General features: G+C 45.4%; 1 protein-coding gene across 5 annotated transcripts in view; it reads left to right on the plus strand.

Moving 5' to 3' along the window:
• Positions 1-18,454, plus strand: part of prkdc (protein kinase, DNA-activated, catalytic subunit) — a 344,146-nt gene that overhangs the window by 110,479 nt on the left and 215,213 nt on the right. For all 5 annotated transcript variants that reach the window (XM_072467802.1, XM_072467803.1, XM_072467800.1 and 2 more), the window contains 5 exons: positions 326-493; positions 5,451-5,578; positions 7,073-7,280; positions 10,815-10,993; positions 11,879-12,047. In XM_072467802.1, the coding sequence (XP_072323903.1) occupies positions 326-493; positions 5,451-5,578; positions 7,073-7,280; positions 10,815-10,993; positions 11,879-12,047 (852 nt within the window). The remainder of the gene's footprint in view (positions 1-325; positions 494-5,450; positions 5,579-7,072; positions 7,281-10,814; positions 10,994-11,878; positions 12,048-18,454) is intronic.

Raw genomic sequence — 18,454 nt, forward strand, 5'->3', positions numbered from 1 at the left:
TGGCAAGGGTGTCAATGCCTATTGATAAGTAATTGACAAAAGAGGCAGAGGGAAGCTGAGGATTGCCAAAATTTTCACAGCAAGTTATGATCAAGAATGCATGCTTGAATGAATGATGGGTGCAGATTCATCAATAATATTCAAAGGGAATTGGATAAATACTTGAAAAGGATAATAATTGCAGGAATTTGGGGAAGAAACAGGGAAGTGTGATTAATTGGAATTCCTGTTAAAGCTTTGCTCATTATTGCTCTCACCAAATTTGAAAAGCTTATCCACTGAAATTAATACTAAAAGATTCTGAGACTTTCTTTTATTTTTGCAGACCAAAGCAGTGATTATACTACCGTTTTTTGCAAACCTTCCAGAGGAAAATCTTAGAGAGCTTAAAAATGCCCTCAACCAGTTCGTAGCTGCCCATTTCCCTATGAAATCAGATGAATTTCCTAAGGGTACATTGAGGTATAATAACTACATTGACTGTGTCAAAAAAGTAAGTACATTTATTAATAATAATCTTTATTGTCACAAATAGGCTTACATTAACACTGCAATGAAGTTACTGTGAAAAGCCCATCATAGCTATGTTTGTTTTGGGCTCAATGTTGGGATAATTTTAATGTCTTTAGAAAAATTGAATTGGCACTCTTCTCTAAGTGTTCAGGATTGGAAAGGTAAGTTTTTAGAGAAAATTAAAAATATGAGGATCAATCTTCTTCCAGTGTTTGTGAATGCATGCATTTTATTGTAGTGCTCCTCTTGCATTGATGAAAGAGAAGCCTGTTACAGGTATAATTTCAGCTGAAGTAGAAATGCTGCATGGAGCAATTTTACTTTGTCTCGCATTGCGTAAGGGGTTTGCCCCAAAAATGGATGCTTTCCCCTCTTCCCACATTTACATTTGTGATGAACACCTGTTCTTGTAATAAAAGACATTTGGAGAATATGTGTAATTTAGATGATTTTCCTGAACCTCACCAAGAATTCTATTGTCAACAATCAACTGCTGATTTAATCAGTGAAATCAGTGAAAGTTTCAAAGGTGCCTGGGTCCTAAAGGACATTGCTGCTATACTGGGACTGTGGCACGTGGCGAGGGAAAAGCAAACTTTACCCCCCCCCCCCCCCCCCCAAAAAAAAAACTGCTTGCCACATATGCATCTGTCCATGACCGTATCGGTTGGAATGACCACCGCACAGTCCTTGAGGAGACAAAGTCCCATCTTCACATTGAGGATACCCTCCATTGTTTTGTGTGGCACTACCACTGTGTTAAATGGGATAGACTTCGAACAGATCTAGCAGCTCAAGACTGGGCATCCATGAGGTGCTGTGGGCCATCAACAGCAGCAGAATTGTACTCAGCCACAATTTATAACCACATGGCCTGGCATATCCCCCATCCTAACATTACCGCCAAGCCAGGTGTTCAACCCTGATTCAATAAAGTGTTCGGCAGAGCATGCCGGAAACACCACCAGGCATGCCGAAAAATGACGTGTAACCTGATGAAGCTACAACACAGGACTGCTTGCGTGCCAAACAGCATAAGCAGCAAATAATAGGCCTAAGCAATTCCACAACTAACAGATCAGATCTAAGCTCTGCAGTCCCCTCACACCCAGTGGTAAATGTTGGTGGACAATTAAACAACTCATTAGATGAGCAAGCTCCACAAATATCCCCATCCTCCATGATGGAGGAGCACATCTGCATTTGCAACAATCTCCAGCCAGAAGTGCTGAGTGGATGATCCATCTCTGCTTCCTTCGGAGGTCCCCATCATCACCGATGTCAGTGTTCAGCCAATTAAATTCACTCCACGTGATATCAAGAAATGGCTGAAGGCACTGGGTACTGCAATGGCTATGGGCCTGACAATATTCCAGCAATTGTCCTGAAGACTTGTGCTCCAGAACTTACCGCACCCCTAGTCCAGCTGTTCCAGTACAGTTACAACACTGGCATCTACCAGGCAATGTAGAAAAGTGCCCAGATATGTCCTGCACACAAGAAACAGGCCAAATCCAACCCAGACAATTACTGTGCCATCACTTTTCTCTTAATCATCAGTAATGTGAAGGAAGTGGTCATCAACAGTGCCATTAAACCTCACTTATAAAACAAAAAAAGAGTGGCCAAGGTAAATATTGGTCCTTTAGAGGATGAGAAGGGAGATTTAATAATGGGAGATGAGGAAATGGCTGAGGAACTGAACAGGATTATTGAGTCTGTCTTCACAGTGGAAGACACAAACAACATGCCAGTGGCTGATAGAAATGAGGCTATGAGCACCTTGAGAGGATTGTTATCACTAAGGAGGTAGTGATGGGCAGGCTAATAGGGCTAAAGGTAGACCAGTCTCCTGGCCCTGATGGAATGCGCCCCAGAGTGCTAAAAGAGATGGCTAGGGAAATTGCAAATGCACTAGTGATAATTTACCAAAATTCATTAGACTCTGGGGTGGTCCCGGTGGATTGGAAATGAGCAAACGTGACACCACTCTTTAAAAAAGGAGGTAGGCAGAAAGCGGGTAATTATAGGCCAGTGAGCTTGACTTCGGTAGTAGGGAAGATGCTAGAATCTATCATCAAGGAAGAAATAGCGAGGCGTCTGGATGGAAATTGCCCCATTGGGCAAACGGTGCATGGGTTCATAAAGGGCAGGTCGTGCCTAACTAATTTAGTGGAATTTTTTGAGGGCATTACCAGTGTGGTAGATAATGGGGAGCCAATGGATGTGGTATATCTGGATTTCCAGAAAGCCTTTGACAAGGAGCCAAACAAATGGTTGTTGCATAAGATAAAGATGCATGGCATCAAGGGGAAAGTAGTAGCATGGATAGAGGATTGGTTAATTAATAGAAAGCAAAGAGTGAGGATTAATGGGTGTTTCTCTGGTTGGCAGTCAGTAGCTAGTGATGTCCCTCGGGGATCAGTGTTGGGCCCACAGTTCACAATTTACATAGATGATTTGGAGTTGGGGACCAAGGGCAATGTGTCCAAGTTTGCAGACGACACTAAGATAAGTGGTAAAGCAAAAAGTGCAGAGGATACTGGAAGTCTGCAGAGGAATTTGGATAGGCTAAGTGAATGGGCTAGGGTCTGGCAGATGGAATACAATGTTGACAAATGTGAGGTTATCCATTTTGGTAGGAATACCAGCAAAAGGGATTATTATGTAAATGATAAAATATTAAAACATGCCGCTGTGCAGAGAGACCTGGGTGTGCTAGTGCATGAGTCACAAAAAGTTGGTTTACAGGTGCAACAGATGATTAAGAAGGCAGATGGAATGTTGTCCTTCATTGCTAGAGGGATGGAGTTTAAGACTAGGGAGGTTATGCTGAAACTGTATAAGGTGTTAGTGAGGCCACACCTGGAGTATTGTGTTCAGTTTTGGTCTCCTTACTTGAGAAAGGTAGTACTGGCACTGGAGGGTGTGCAGAGGAGCTTCACTCGGTTAATCCCAGAGCTGAAGGGGTTGGATTATGAGGAGAGGTTGAGTAGACTGGGACTGTACTCGTTGGAATTTAGAAGGATATGGGGGGATCTTATAGAAACATATAAAATTATGGGAATAGATAGGATAGATGCGGGCAGGTTGTTTCCACTGGCGGGTGAAAGCAGAACTAGGGGGCATAGCCTCAAAATAAGGGGAAGTAGATTTAGGACTGTGTTTAGGAGGAACTTCTTCACCCAAAGGATTGTGAATGTATGGAATTCCTTGCCCAGTGAAGCAGTAGAGGCTCCTTCATTAAATGTTTTTAAGATAAAGATAGATAGTTTTTGGAAGAATAAAGGGATTAAGGGTTATGGTGTTCGGGCCGGAAAGTGGAGCTGAGTCCACAAAAGATCAACCATGATCTCATTGAATGGCGGAGCAGGCTCGAGGGGCCAGATGGCCTACTCCTGCTCCTAGTTCTTGTGTTCTTACTCCAAAATAACCTGCACTTGTTTGGGTTCCGCCAGAGTGACTCGGCTCCTGACCTCATTACAGCCTTGGTTCAAACATGGACAAAAAAGCTGAATGCCAGAGATGAGGTACAAATATCGTATCAAGGAGCCCTAGCAAAACGAGTCCGTGGGAATCAGGGGTAAAACTCTCCGCTGGTTGGAGTCATACCTAACACAAAGGAAGGTGGTTATTGTGATGGTTGAAGGTCAATCCTCTCAATTCCAGGATATTGCTGCAGAAATTCCTCGGCCCAACCATCTTCAGCTGCTTTATCAATGACTTTCCTTCCATCATAAGGTTAGAAGTAGGGATGGCCGCAATTGACTGCACAATGTTCAGAACCATTTGTGACAACTCAGATACTGAAACAGTTCCTGTCCAAATGTAGCCAGTCCTGGACAATATCCAGGCTTGTGCTGATAAGTGGCAAGTAACGTTCGTGCCACGCAATGATCATCTCCAACAAGAGAGGATCTAACGTCGCCCCTTGACATAAAATGGCACTACCTTCGCTGAATCCCCCACAATCAACATCCTGAGGGGGTTACCATTGACTAGAAACTGGACTATCCATATTAATACTGTAACTACCAGAGCAGGTCAAAGGTTAGGAATCCTGTGGCGAATAACTCACTTCCTGACTGCTACCCACCGCCCCTCCCCAAAGCTTGTCCACCATCTAAAAGGCACAAGTCAGGAGTGTAAACAAATACACTCCACTTGCTTGGATGAGTGCAGCTTTAACAACACTCAAGAAGCTCGACACCATCCAGTGCAAAGCAACCCACTTGATTGCTACCCCTTCCACAATCACTCCTTCCATCACCCACGAACAGCGGCAGCCCTTGTGTACCATCTACACGATGCAGTGCAGGAACTGACCAATGTTTCTTAGGCAGCACCTTCCAAACGATGACCACTACCAGTTGAAAGGACAAGAGGCAGCAGATCTAGGTACCCCACCACCTGGAGGTTCCCCTCCAAGTCGGTCACCATCCTGACTTGGAAATATATCGGTGTTCCTTTACTGTCACTGGGTCAAAATCCTTGAACACTCTCCCAAACAGCAGTGTGGGTGTACCTGTAGCTCGGACTACAGCGGTTCAAGAAGGTAGCTCACCACCACCTTCTGAAGGGCAGCTAGGAATGTGTAATATATGCTGGTCTAACCAGTGACGCCCACATCCCGTAAATGAATTTTTAACAAATTACTGTATGGCCAAGGGAGCAATCCACTGCAGTCTCCAAATAGTGTTGTTTATGCATGATGCTGCGATTCAAACCCGCAATTGAATTAATTTGGAAAATTGGATAAGAGCTTTTATTTGTTTGCTGGGCTTTTATTATGCCCACCATTAATTTCTTACTGATAACACCAGAGAATCAAAAAAATAAGACTTATAACTCGATGAATAGAAGATGATTGATAAGTTATATTTTATGAATCGTAAGTTTACTGTTTACTCCAATTGGTGATTCACTGTATTTTTCAGTTACTGGATGCTTTGGAGCTATCTCAGAGTCCACTGCTGTTAAAAATTTTGACTGAGGTTCTATGTCGCGACAGCAAACATGTCATGGAAGAAGCATTTCAGATCTGTTTCCAAAACATTGTTAAAAGGTACATACTGCATGTGATGTAGAAAACTAAAATATAGGGGGCTGTAGAAGTGTGAATGTCAGTGTTTTTAACCTTACTGCTACTTCACATTAATAGCACAATTGGGTCTGATATATATGCTAATAGGTGATGGTTACAGCCCTAATGCTTGAACTTAATATTACATTTGTTACTCTGGGGATGCCTAAAGGTTTATATGTGATATTATATCAATATTTGTACTTTGCCTTGATTTTTAGTGCGATAAGTAAATTTTTTGTTTGCAGACATAGTTGATTAAAAATAAGCTCTTTGTGGAATATTTATTGAATACCTTTTGCTCTGTTGTCATCTCCCAGTCTAGATATTCTCTTCTCATACATCATCCATAACTCAAAGGGTAGATAGGTAATCAGTTCTCAGGGCTGCACCTGTGCTGATTTGAACTGGTTGATAGGAACAGACTAGAATGGTGACCAACTTTTGTGAATGGTTGCCCAATAATATTGATATTTGGAACCTGGATAACCAAGTGAAATGAAATGAATGAAAATCGCTTATTGTCACAAGTAGGCTTCAAATGAAGTTACTGTGAAAAGCCCCTCGTCGCCACATTCCGGCGCCTGTTCGGGGAGGCTGGTACGGGAATTGAACAGTGCTGCTGGCCTGGTCTGCTTTCAAAGCCAGCGATTTAGCAAGTGCCCTGTGGCACTTCTGCATGCATAAACTGATGGATCTTTATCTGACAGCCGCAACCAAAATTTGAGGAGAAATAATACTTAAAAAGATCAGGTGTGATCCAATTTTAATTTTGGTATATGCAGCAAATTCTGGAATTGGAGGTTGGTGGGTGGTACAAAGAAGCAGGCTGCCAAAGTATGCCAGAACCTTTTGTTCATAGGTGCAGTCTTGATCCAGAATCATCTCCTTGGTTCCACCTGGGCCTACCTTCAAATTCAACGGAAACTAGTACAGGACATGATGATGACCCCTGGGTCTGCCCCATGCTTGGGCTTAGTGACCCAGCTCAGATACCAACAATACTGAAGAACATAGGTGTGGATTTTATATTACACCCATGGTAACTTGCATAGCTACAACTGGAACTGGAGCCTCTCCACATCGTACAGTGTGCCTAGAGGTCAGATTGGCATCCTCCTCCCTGGCATCTACCGATGTTTGCTTTGTATCTACCGATGTTTGCTTTGTAACTACCGACAACAACTCATTGGGCATTTTCGCAATCTAAGGTGGTTTTACTTCAAGCTTTCTTACCGCTGTTTTGCCTGGCCACCACTCAGTGAATCACCGATGGCAGAGAAGTGATTTTGAACTCGCTGCTATTCAAAGTATTAGTCCAACTGGTTGTCGATTTTTCTGTCAGTTTGAGATTGCATTATGGTGTGGCGTTTTACTGAGCAATTTGAAAACTGTGTTTATTGTTGCATGGTTTTATAAACAATGTGTTCTTTTGATTTGCACTTTAAACTTGGATCTTTTGTTCAACTGTATTAGGGGTACCTGTGAAAAGCAAGTGGTCCTGCTGGAAGCTGCATACGAGATGTTCAGGAATGAAGAAATGCTTTCTGATACTACTCGACAGTTTGTTATGGACCGTTCTCTTCTCACTCTTATTGTCCATTGCAGTCCAGAAGCTTTAAGAGAGTTTTTCTGCAAAATTGTTAAGGATGCCATGGAGATTGTACAATCTAGATTCATAAAGGTAACCAGTGAATAGTTGACATTTCTTTCTTTCAATATTTTCAATATAGTTTTACATTTTTACACTGTACATAAAGATAGATGAGACAGTTACAGTTTACCTGTTCTTTTTCTGCTCCCCCCTCCTTCCCTTCTTCCGGCTCTATCAGTTGTTAGTTTTGCACAGGTCTTGGAACAGGATGGTGAATGGCTCCCAAGTTTTGTGGAAGCCATCTTCTGACTCTCGGATAGTATACTTGATCTTCTCCAGTTGGAGAAATTCCGATAGGTCTGCCAGCCAGTCTGCAGCTGCAGGTGGAGCTGCTGATTGCCAGCCGAGTAGGATTCTCCGGCGGGCGATTAGGGAAGCAAAGACAAGGGTATTGGCCATCTTCCCCATGTGTAGTTCCACCCTACTTCCGCCCCAAGCTCTTCCTCCCATTTTCCCCTTGTTTCGTCCAGTGGGGAGTGCGTCCTTTCTAAGTCGTCCGTATATGTCCTGGCAGGTCCCCTTTCCCAGACTGTCTGCGTCCAGTAACTCCTCCAGCATTGTGTCTCTTGGGGCCCTTGGATTCTTTGTTGTTTCCTTGCGGAGAAAGTGTTTGATTTGCAGGTGTCTGAGTTCCTGTTCGATCGATAGTTCCAGTCTCTCTGTCAGCTCCTGTAGGGTCGTTAGTCTGTTCTCCGCGTAAACCGTCAGTGTCCCATCCCCGTCACTGTCCTGCCTCCACCTCCAAAGGGTTCGCGTGATGGACTGGACTGTGTTCGCGACTCTCTGTAGTTTCTTCTGGAAAATCTCAGCAGGGCTGGCAGCATCTGGAGGGAGTGAAAAGAGCTAACGTTTCGAGTCCGATGACTCTGTCAAAGCTAACGGAGAATGTGGGAAATATTTATACTGTGGAGTGAGAATGAAAGATGAGTCATAGCCACAGAAACCCTGGGAAACTGGGTGCTAATAGCCACAGAAACCAAGGGGAAAGAGTGCTAATGGCAGTCCCCAGAGAGAACAAAAGGTTTGAAAGGCCAAACAGCAGAGAAACTAACATCAGAGGGTAAACTGTGACAAATGTAGATGTAGGGGGAGGGGAAGAGGGAAGCAAAGGAGAGAACGGGTAAGGGAAGGTGGATAAGATGGAGGGGGGTAAATATATATAAAGAAAGACAAGAAAAAAAGAAATTGTAAAAGACAGTTAAAATGAAATGGGATGAAAACAAATGGGTCGAGGTGGGGTAGAGCTAATCATCTGAAGATGTTGAATTCGATGTTGAGACTGGAAGGCTGTAACGTGCCTAAACGGAAGATGAAATGTTGTTCCTCCAGTTTGCATTGAGCTTCACTGGAACATTGCCGCAGGCCAAGGACAGACATGTGGGCATGGGAGCAGAGTCTTGTGTTAAAATTGCAAGCAACGGGAAGGTCAGGGTACAGAATGCGCACCGACCGAAGGTGCTCAGCAAAGCGATCACCCAGTCTGCATTTGGTCTCTCCGATATAGAGGAGACCATATTGGGAGCAGCGAATGCAATGGACTATGTTGAAAGAGGTGCAAGTGAAAACCTGCTTAACCTGGAATGAGTTTTGGGCCTGGGATGTTCAGCATGGAAGAGGTAAAGGGGCAGGTGTTACACCTTCTGCGATTGCATGGGAAAGTGCCATGGGTGATGGGAGAGGTGTTGGGTGTGGTGGAGGAGTGGACTAGATTATCTCGGAGGGAACGGTCTCTGCGGAATGCTGACAGAGGGAATGAAGGGAAAGATGTGTTTGGTGGTGGCATCACACTGGAGTTGCCGAAAATGGCGGAGTATTATGCTTTGCGTACGGAGGCTGGTAGGGTGAAATGTGAGAACAAGGGAGACTCTATCCTTGTTCTGGGAGGGGGGGTGGGGTGGGGGGGGGGGCGAGGCTAGTGGCAAGGGAGATGGACCGCACACTTGTTGAGGGCCCTGTCAACGACTGTAGGTGGGAAATCACGGTTGAGGAAGAAGGAACACATTTTTGAAGCACCATTTTGGAAAATGGCATCATCGGAACAAATGCGACAGAGGAGGAGGAGTTGAGAGAAAGTGATGGAGTCCTTACAGGGTGTAGAGTGTGAAGAGCTGGAGGCCAGGTAGCTGTGGGAGCCGGTGGACTTGTAGTGGATATTAGTAGGTGGTCTATTGCCGGAAATGGAGTTAGAAAGATCAAGGAAGAGATGTACCAACCGAAAGTGATGGAGGGGTGGAAACTGGAAGCGAAGTTGATGAATTTTTCCAGTTCCGGACAAGAGCATGAAGCGGCACCAAAATAGTCAGCGATGTCCTGGTAAAGGAGTTGTGTAAGGGGACCAGGGTAGGCCTGGAACAAAGAATATTCCACATACCCCATAAAAAGACAAGCGTAGCTAGGGCCCATGTGGGTACCCATTGCTACACCTTTGATTTGGAGAAAATGGGATGAGTTAAAGGAGAAGTTGTTGAGAGATCAGTTCAGTACAAATATTTCCCACTTTCTCTGTCTTTTAGCTTTGACAAAGGGTCATCTGGACTCGAAACGTTAGCTCTTTTTTTCTCCCTGCAGATGCTGCCAGACCTGCTGAGATTTTCCAGCATTTTCTCTTTGGTTTCAGATTCCAGCATCCGTAGTAATTTGCTTTTATTCTGTGGAATCATAGAATCATAGAATTTACTGTGCAGAAGGAGGCCATTTGGCCCATTGAGTCTGCACCGGCTCTTGGAAAGAGCACCCCATCCAAACCCACACCTCCACCCTATCCCTGTAACCCAGCAACCCCACCCAACACTAAGGGCAATTTTGGACACTAGGGGTGATTTAGCATGGCCAATCCACCTAACGTGCACATCGTTGGACTGTGTGAAGAAACCGGAGCACCCGGAGAAAGCCCACGCACACATGGGGAGAACGTGCAGACTCTGCACAGACAGTGACCGAAGCCGGGAATCTAACCTGGAACCCTGGTGCTATGAAGCAATTGTGCTAACCACTACGCTACCGTGTAGTTTCTTACTGTCTTCTGCTGAACAGTTGCCCTACCAAGCTGTGATGCAGCCAGATAGGATGCTTGGTGCATTTGTAGAAATTGGGAAGAGCCAATGTGGACATGCCGAATTTCCTGAGGAAATATAGGTGTTGTTGTGATATAGATATGATCAACTTTGCTGTTCTGCTTATTAATTTTTACCCTACGCAAACTCAGTCAACATTCATTCCTAAGCACTCAGAACTCATTTCTAGTTCTGCTTACATTATTGGTTCTCATGAGGACCCCAACAACTGGGTCCTGTCAGCATAGACCTGGCAACCCGGCCTTCGGGACTTTCTCTCTCTCTCGCCAAAATTCCTCAAGTTCCTAACTGCATTTTTGGTTGTTCAGGATTTCATTGGCCTCCACTAACTTCCACATGCTGCAGTTATGACACAGCATCTGACCTGTCACCCCTGCCTAACCTTGTTTTATATATTTACCTTGTACCATTTAAAAAAAAAACATGAATATAGGATTGTAGTTTTATAAATTATTTTCCATATCACTTCAAAAATGATTATTTTTTGCAGATAAGTGAATCCTCCTTTGACAACCAGTTGACAAAAAAAATTGGCTGTTACAAGCTTTTTGAAGTCATGTACGGACGCCTGCCAAAGAATGATGTCTACACAGACACATCAAAGATAATCCAGGCTTTCCATTCTTCGGGTGTCATAGAGGGCAACAAACTTTCAAAGACTTTACTGAAGTAAGGCTTAGCGATCCCCAAAACAGAAAATAAGTCTACACAAGCTCTTAATTTTCTTCTTTGTCCGTATACATAGTTTGAAGATGTTGTTGTGGTTGCAGTTGCTTATGCACAGAATGTATACAAGTATTTATTGATCCCCCTCGTTTGTTCATTATCCACATTCAAACCCAGTGGCTTTTTATCTCATGGAATCACCAAATGTTGTGCTACAGTACTGGCTCATTCTGTTAATCAAATCTGTGCTGCTGTTTTATAATAGAAGCATCATAGAACCCCTACAGTGCAGAAGGAGGCTATTTGGCCCGTCATGTCTATACCGACCCTCTGAAAGAACACCCTACCTCGACCCACTCCCCTGCCCCATCCCTGTAACCCCATAATCCCAACTAACATTGTGAGAACTTACACTTTAAAAGCAAAAATGGGCAGTACCTTCTGAGCTCCCCAGCTTCAGATCGGGATGGTACCCCAAAGAAGTGCTGGGGAATCCCCCACGGAACTTCACAGCTAAGGAAGGGTTTGCATGGCAATTGGACCGCAAGTACAGACTTCCTCTGGGCAATTTCCCTGTGCAGGGAACCATCTAGAAATGCAATTTAAATCGCAAACTTCAGGTGGTTCCGACAGAGTTATATCAATCCAACACTAGTCGCCACTCACAAGAAAGTTACGGCCTTGTGTTGTATGTGTAAATCATTGAGATTTCAGTGTGATTAAGCATTATGTAATATCTATAATTATATTCCTGTGAAATTGATCAGGCTGTCATGCCACTTGGATTTTAAAAAAATCCGAGCTGAAAATGTTGTCATTGACTTTTTCAGAAAACACTTTGCAGTTATGCAAGTAACAGAATGTTTGTTTTCTTTCTGTCCTCTGAAGGTCCTGCTATGATGCAGTTACTGAAAACATGGCTGGTGAAACTCAGCTTGTGGAGAAGAGAAGACAGTATCATTGTGCTGCTTATAACTGCATGATTGCAGTCCTCTGTTGTATTTTCACAGAAGCTAAGTTTTATCAAGGCTTCCTTTTTAGTGAAAAGCCAGAGAAGGTAAGATGGAATTCTTGAATTTAAAAGTCAAATTCTGCCTGAGATTATGCTTTGCTTAATTATTTCCATGTCCGTTACTGATATTAGGAACAGTTGCAGTTAATAGTGTCATAATAGTGCAGAACGTGAGCATTCTTGGAAATGATTGCAGTATTTGTACTTTCTTTTAATGAACATGATTAATCCCTGTGGTATGGAGTGGGAAGATGGTATTCTTTTTGTGAATTCCTACATGGTGTTTTGAAGGCCCAGGAACATAATTGGTAGACATTTGATAAAATCTCAAGTGTAAACTGCAGGAGGAGGAGACTATTGGTCCACCATGCTTGTGATAGCCCCCCAAAGAAGCGATCTACTGACTCCGATTTCCACACCCTTTACTTTCTTTGAAAATAGATTCTTATTTATTTGATGTCTTGTTGAAAATTAATGTGGATTCTTCTTCCTTTACTGTTTTTGATGAGGAATTCTATGACTTAATAATCCTCTGCAATGCAAAACTCAAACCTATCACCTCATTCTTTTTTGTGATCTTAAATTTATACCCTTGAGTTAGCAATATTTCATGGAATTGTAGTCTAGCATAGCACAGGAAGAGGCCAAAAGACCAACTGTGTTTGTGGTAGCTCTTTGAAATAACTATTGATTAGTCCCAGTCCCCATTTCTTTCCCCATAGCCCAGAGCATTTCCTTTCTCAAGTGATCATCCAATTCCCTTTTGAAAGTTCCAATTTAATCTACGTCCACCACCCTTTCAGATCATAAGTCACTGCGTAAAGTGTTTTCCCTCGTCTCTGGTTGTTTTGCTGTTTTTCTTAAATCTGTGTCCTTGGGTTCTGACCCCACTGCTACTGGAAACAAATTCTCCTTATTTACTGTATCAAAAGCATTTATGACTTTGAACACCTCTATCAAACCTTCTCTTCGCCTTCTCTACTCCACTGGAGAAGTCCCAGTTTCTCTTGACTCTTCTCACAACTGAACTCTTATTCTTTGTACCATTCTTGTAAATATCCTCTGCATCCTTTTTAAAGCCTTGACATCCTTAGCAAAGAATGATGCCTAGAACTGGAGACAACATCCAACTGGTGCCGAACCAGTATTTTATAAAGGTTCATCATAGCTTCCTTTCTTTTGACCCCTGTGCCTCTATTACAAAGCCAATGATCCTAACTGCTTCTTTAACAACTAGCTCAACTTGTCCTGCCACTCCAGATTTATGTTTGTGTACCTCCAGATTCTCTGTTCCTGCCCCCTTTCAAAATTGTATCATTTAGTTTATATTGCCTTTCTGCATTCTTCTGACCAAAATTAATTATTTCACACTTCTATATTAAATTTCATCTACCACATGCCTGCCCTTCTCACCACTATGTTCTTAGAGTTCTTTGAGGAAGAATGCAACAAGGAGGGTGAGGAAAATGGGCAACCAGTCGATGTAACCTATTTGGATTTCCAAAAGTCATTTGATAAGATACCACATGAAAAGAGTCACCAGATAAAGAGATAATGGTGTTGGTGGGAGGGGAGGGTATTGTATTATGTTGGCATGGATCGAGGATTGGCTAACCGGAAACTGAGTCAGGATAAATGGGTCATTGTCAAGCTGGCTGACTATAACTAATGCAGTGCCACAGGGATCTGCAGGGGCCTTAACTATTTACAATCTATTATAATGACTTGGATGAAGGGACAGAGGGTATTGTAGCCAAATTTGCAGTTGATATAAAGATAGGTAGAACAGGAAGTTGCGAGGTGGAGAAGAGTCTGCAAAGGGATATAGATAGTTTAGGTGAGTGGGCAAAAATTGGCAGATGAAATATAATGAGGGAAAATGCAAGGTGTCTACTTTGGCAAGAAGAACAGAAAGGCAGAATTTTTTTTGAAACAAACTTTAAAATGTAGGTGTTCAGAGTGACTTGGATATATGTGTATAATGAATATGGAAAGCTAACATGCAGTACACCAAACAATTGGGAAGCAAATGCTATTTGGCCTTAATTGCAAGGGGATTTCGAGTATAAGAAGAAGGAAATTGCTTCAATTGTACAGGGATTTGGTGAGACTGCATTGTCTACTGAGGTAATATGGGCTGAGGTTAGAAACAGGAAAGGAGAGGTCACCCTGTTAGGGGTTTTCTATAGGCTTCCGAAAAGTTCCAGAGATGTAGAGGAAAGGATTGCAAAGATGATTCTGGATAGGAGCGAAAGCAACAGGGTAGTTGTTATAGGGAACATTAACTTTCCAAATATTGACTGGAAAAGCTATAGTTCGAGTACTTTAGATGGGTCCGTTTTTGTCCAATGTGTGCAGGAGGGTTTCCTGACACAGTGGGCGGGATTCTCTGACCCCCCCCCCCCCCCCGCGGGTCGGAGAATCGGCAGGGGCTGGCATGAATCCCGCCCCCGCCGGTTGCCGAATTCTCCGGCACCGGATATTCGGCGGGGGCGGGAATCGCGCCGGTTGGCGGCCCGTATGGGCCGAAGACCAGCTGCTGGAATGCCTGTCCCGCCGACGAGAATCAAACCACCTCTTACCGGCGGGACAAGGCGGCGCGGGCAGGCTCCGGGGTCCTGGGGGGGGGGGGGGGGGGGGGGGGGCGCAGCCACGGTGGCCTGGCCCGCGATCGGGGCCCACCGATCCGTGGGCGGGCCTGTGCCGTGGGGGCACTCTTTTCCGTCCGCCTTCGCCATGGTCTCCACCATGGCGGAGGCGGAAGAGACCCCCTCCACTGCGCATGCATGGGGATGCCGTGAGCGGCTGCTGACTCGCCCGCGCATGCGCCGCCCGGCAAAGTCAGTTTCGCGCCAGCTGGCGGTGCACCAAAGGCCTTTCCCGCCAGCTGGCGGGGCGGAAGTCAGTCCGGCGTGGGCCTAGCCCCTCAAGGTGAGGGCTCGGCCCCTCAAGATGCGGAGACTTCAAAGGGGCACCAAAGGCCTTTCCCGCGCACCTTTGGGGCGGCGCGATGCCAGACTGATTCGCACCGTTTTTGGCACCAGTCGGCGGACATCGCGCCGATTGCAGAGAATCCCGCCCAGTATGTAGATAGGCCAACGAGAGGCGAGGCCATATCGGATTTGGTACTGGGTAATGAACCAGGACAGGTGTTCGATTTGGAGGTAGGTGAGCACTTTGGTGATAGTGACCACAATTCGATTACGTTTACTTTAGTGATGGAAAGGGATAGGTATATACCGCAGGGCAAGAGTTATCTCTGGGGAAAGGCAATTATGATGCGATGAGGCAAGACTTAGGATGCATCGGATGGGGAGGAAAACTGCAGGGGATGGGCACAATGGAAATGTGGCACTTGTTCAAGGAACTGCTACTGCCTGTCCTTGATAAGTATGTACCTGAAAGGCAGGGAGGAAGTGGTCGAGCAAGGGAACCGTGGTTTACTAAAGCAGTCAAATCACTTGTCAAGAGGAAGAAGGAGGCTTATGTAAAGATGAGACGTGAAGATTCAGTTAAGGCGCTCGAGAGTTGCAAGTTAGCTCGGAAGGACCTAAAGAGAGAGCTAAGAAGAGCCAGGAGGGGACATGAGAAGTCTTTGGCAGGTGGGATCAAGGATAACCCTAAAGCTTTCTATAGCTATGTCAGGAATAAACGAATGACTACGGTAAGAGTAAGGCCAGTCAAGGACAGTAGTGGGAAGTTGTGCTTGGAGTCAGAGGAGATAGGAGAGGCGCTAAATGAATATTTGTCGTCAGTGTTCACTCAGGAAAAAGACAATGTTGTCGAGGAGAATACTGAGATTCAGGCTACTAGACTAGAAGGGCTTGAGGTTCATAAGGAGGAGGTGTTAGCAATTCTGGAAAGTGTGAAAATAGAAAAGTCCCCTGGGCCGGATGGGATTTATCCGAGGATACTCTGGGAAGTTAGGGAGGAGATTGCTGAGCCTTTGGCTTTGATCTTTAAGTCATCTTTGTCTACAGGAATAGTGCCAGAAGACTGGAGGATAGCAAATGTTGTCCCCTTGTTCAAGAAGGGGAGTAGAGACAACCCCGGTAACTATAGACCAGTGAGCCTTACTTGTGTTGTGGGCAAAATCTTGGAAAGGTTATTAAGAGATGGGAAGTATAATCATCTGGAAAGGAATAATTTGATTAGAGATAGTCAACACGGTTTTGTGAAGGATAGGTCGTGAGTTCTTTGAGAAGATGACCAAACAGGTGGATGAGGGTAAAGCAGTTGATGTGGTGTATATGGATTTCAGTAAAGCGTTTGATAAGGTTCCCCACGGTAGGCTACTGCAGAGAATACGGAAGCATGGGATTCAGGGTGATTTAGCAGTTTGGATCAGAAATTGGCTAGCTGGAAGAAGACAAAGGGTGGTGGTTGATGGGAAATGTTCAGACTGGAGTCCAGTTACTAGTGGTGTACCACAAGGACCTGTTTTGGGGCCACTGCTGTTTGTCATTTTTATAAATGACCTGGAGGAGGGCGTAGAAGGATGGGTGAGTAAATTTGCAAATGACACTAAAGTCGGTGGAGTTGTAGACAGTGCGGAAGGATGTTACAAGTTACAGAGGGACATAGATAAGCTGCAGCGCTGGGCTGAGAGGTGGCAAATGGAGTTTAATGCATTTAATTCATTTTGGAAGGAATAACAGGAAGACCGAGTACTGGGCTAATGGTAAGATTCGTGGCAGTGTGGATGAGCAGAGAGATCTCGATGTCCATGTACATAGATCCCTGAAAGTTGCCACCCAGGTTGAGAGGGTTGTTAAGAAGGCATACGGTGGCTTCCGGTGACGGCGGGCGGGAGACGACCGCACAATGGAGGGCTCCCGTTCGGGAACGGCATTTTCGGGGCTTTAAGCCCGGTCCCAGGGTCCACGGAGGCGGCAGAAGCAGGGAGAAGGCACGGAGGAGGCACAGTGAAGACACAGGAGGGAAAAAAAAACAAAGAAAAATGTCGAGGGTGAGCAAAAAAATGGCCGGATAAAAAAACAGCTGAAGGTCCGTCGGAGAGTGGAAGGGTCACCAAGGAAAATGGAGGCTGGAGCACCAGGGAAGGCCGCACTGCTTACGGCTGAAGAAATAACTAAGGTGTTGGCTGCGGAATTTGAAAAGCAGTTGGCGCAGATTGTGAAATGCATGGAGATGGTGAGGAAGGAGGTGAGGGAGGTTTTGAGTGTGCTGGTGGAAGAGGCGGTTTCCCCGGTGAGGACGGAGGTGCAAGAGCAAGGGGAGGCGCTGAAGGAAGTGGAGGAGACGTTATTGCAGCACGGTGATCAACTTGCCTCGATGGGGAAAGAGATGCTGAAGGTGATGGACACTAACTAGGATCTGCGAGGAAAAATGGAAGACCTGGAAAACGGATCCAGGCGACAGAATTTGAGGACTGTTGGGTTGCCCGAAGGAGTTGAAGGACCGAAGCCGACTGAGTATTTTGCCGCGATGCTGGCAAAACTATTGGGGGAGGGGGAGGATCCCTCCCGATATGAACTGGATTGGGCTCATCGGTCGTGGAGGCCGGTACCAAAGGCGAGTGAGCCGCCAAGGGCAGTGACTCTGTGCTTCCGTAGGTACAGTGTGAAGGAGAAGGTCCTGAGCTGGGCCAAGCAGAAGTGGGTGGTGCAGTGGGCTGGAGCTGGTATACGCATCTACCAGGACTTTACAGTGGAGCTGGCAAGGAGGCGGGCTGCCTTCAACCGGGTGAAGAGGGCACTGTACATTAGCAAGGTGCGGTGCGCCATTGTATATCCAGCAAAGCTGAGGGTGACTTACAAGCTCAGGGACTTTTATTTTGGAACGGCGGAAGCAGCGGAGGAGTTTGCGAAAGCAGAAGGACTGTGGCAGAACTGACAAATTGAGGAATGGCCATGTGCCGATGTAACCTCATGACTGACTGTATTTTGCTTCTTTTTTGTATCACTGCGCGTGAGTGTAGAGGCTAAAGGAGCCAATGTGGTGTATATTTGGACAAGGGAAGGGACGGGACTTTCACTCGAAATGAGGGTTCTTTGGGGTTTAGGTGGATATGTGGGGTTTGTGTGCTAAAAGGGGATCTTTGGGCTTTCCTGGGGCCGGGCAAGTGGGAAAGGGACCCGGGCGGGGGCCTCCACGCTGGACGGTTTAAGCCGGCCAGTGAATGGGAGTGTGGTGGGGGGAGGGTCTGCGGCCATCTGAGTCTGGCAGAACAGGGTCGAGTGGTCTAGCCGGGGGGGAAGGAACCGAGGTTGGGAGGAGGAGTTTTACAAGAGGCAGTGGACGGGAGGAACTGGAGACCTGGGGGGGGGGAGGAACTGTGTAAGATTAAGGGTGACTACGGGTAATCCCTGATTCCTTTTTGTCATTTGTTTATGTAAACATGCGGGTTGAGGTTTGGGGGTTGGTGGGTAGATGGGATTGTTGTTATTATGGGGACTGACATATCTTGCTGATTATTGTTCATTGTTGAT

The sequence above is a fragment of the Scyliorhinus torazame genome, chromosome 11 (assembly GCF_047496885.1).
Source record: "Scyliorhinus torazame isolate Kashiwa2021f chromosome 11, sScyTor2.1, whole genome shotgun sequence".
Taxonomy (NCBI): domain Eukaryota; kingdom Metazoa; phylum Chordata; class Chondrichthyes; order Carcharhiniformes; family Scyliorhinidae; genus Scyliorhinus; species Scyliorhinus torazame.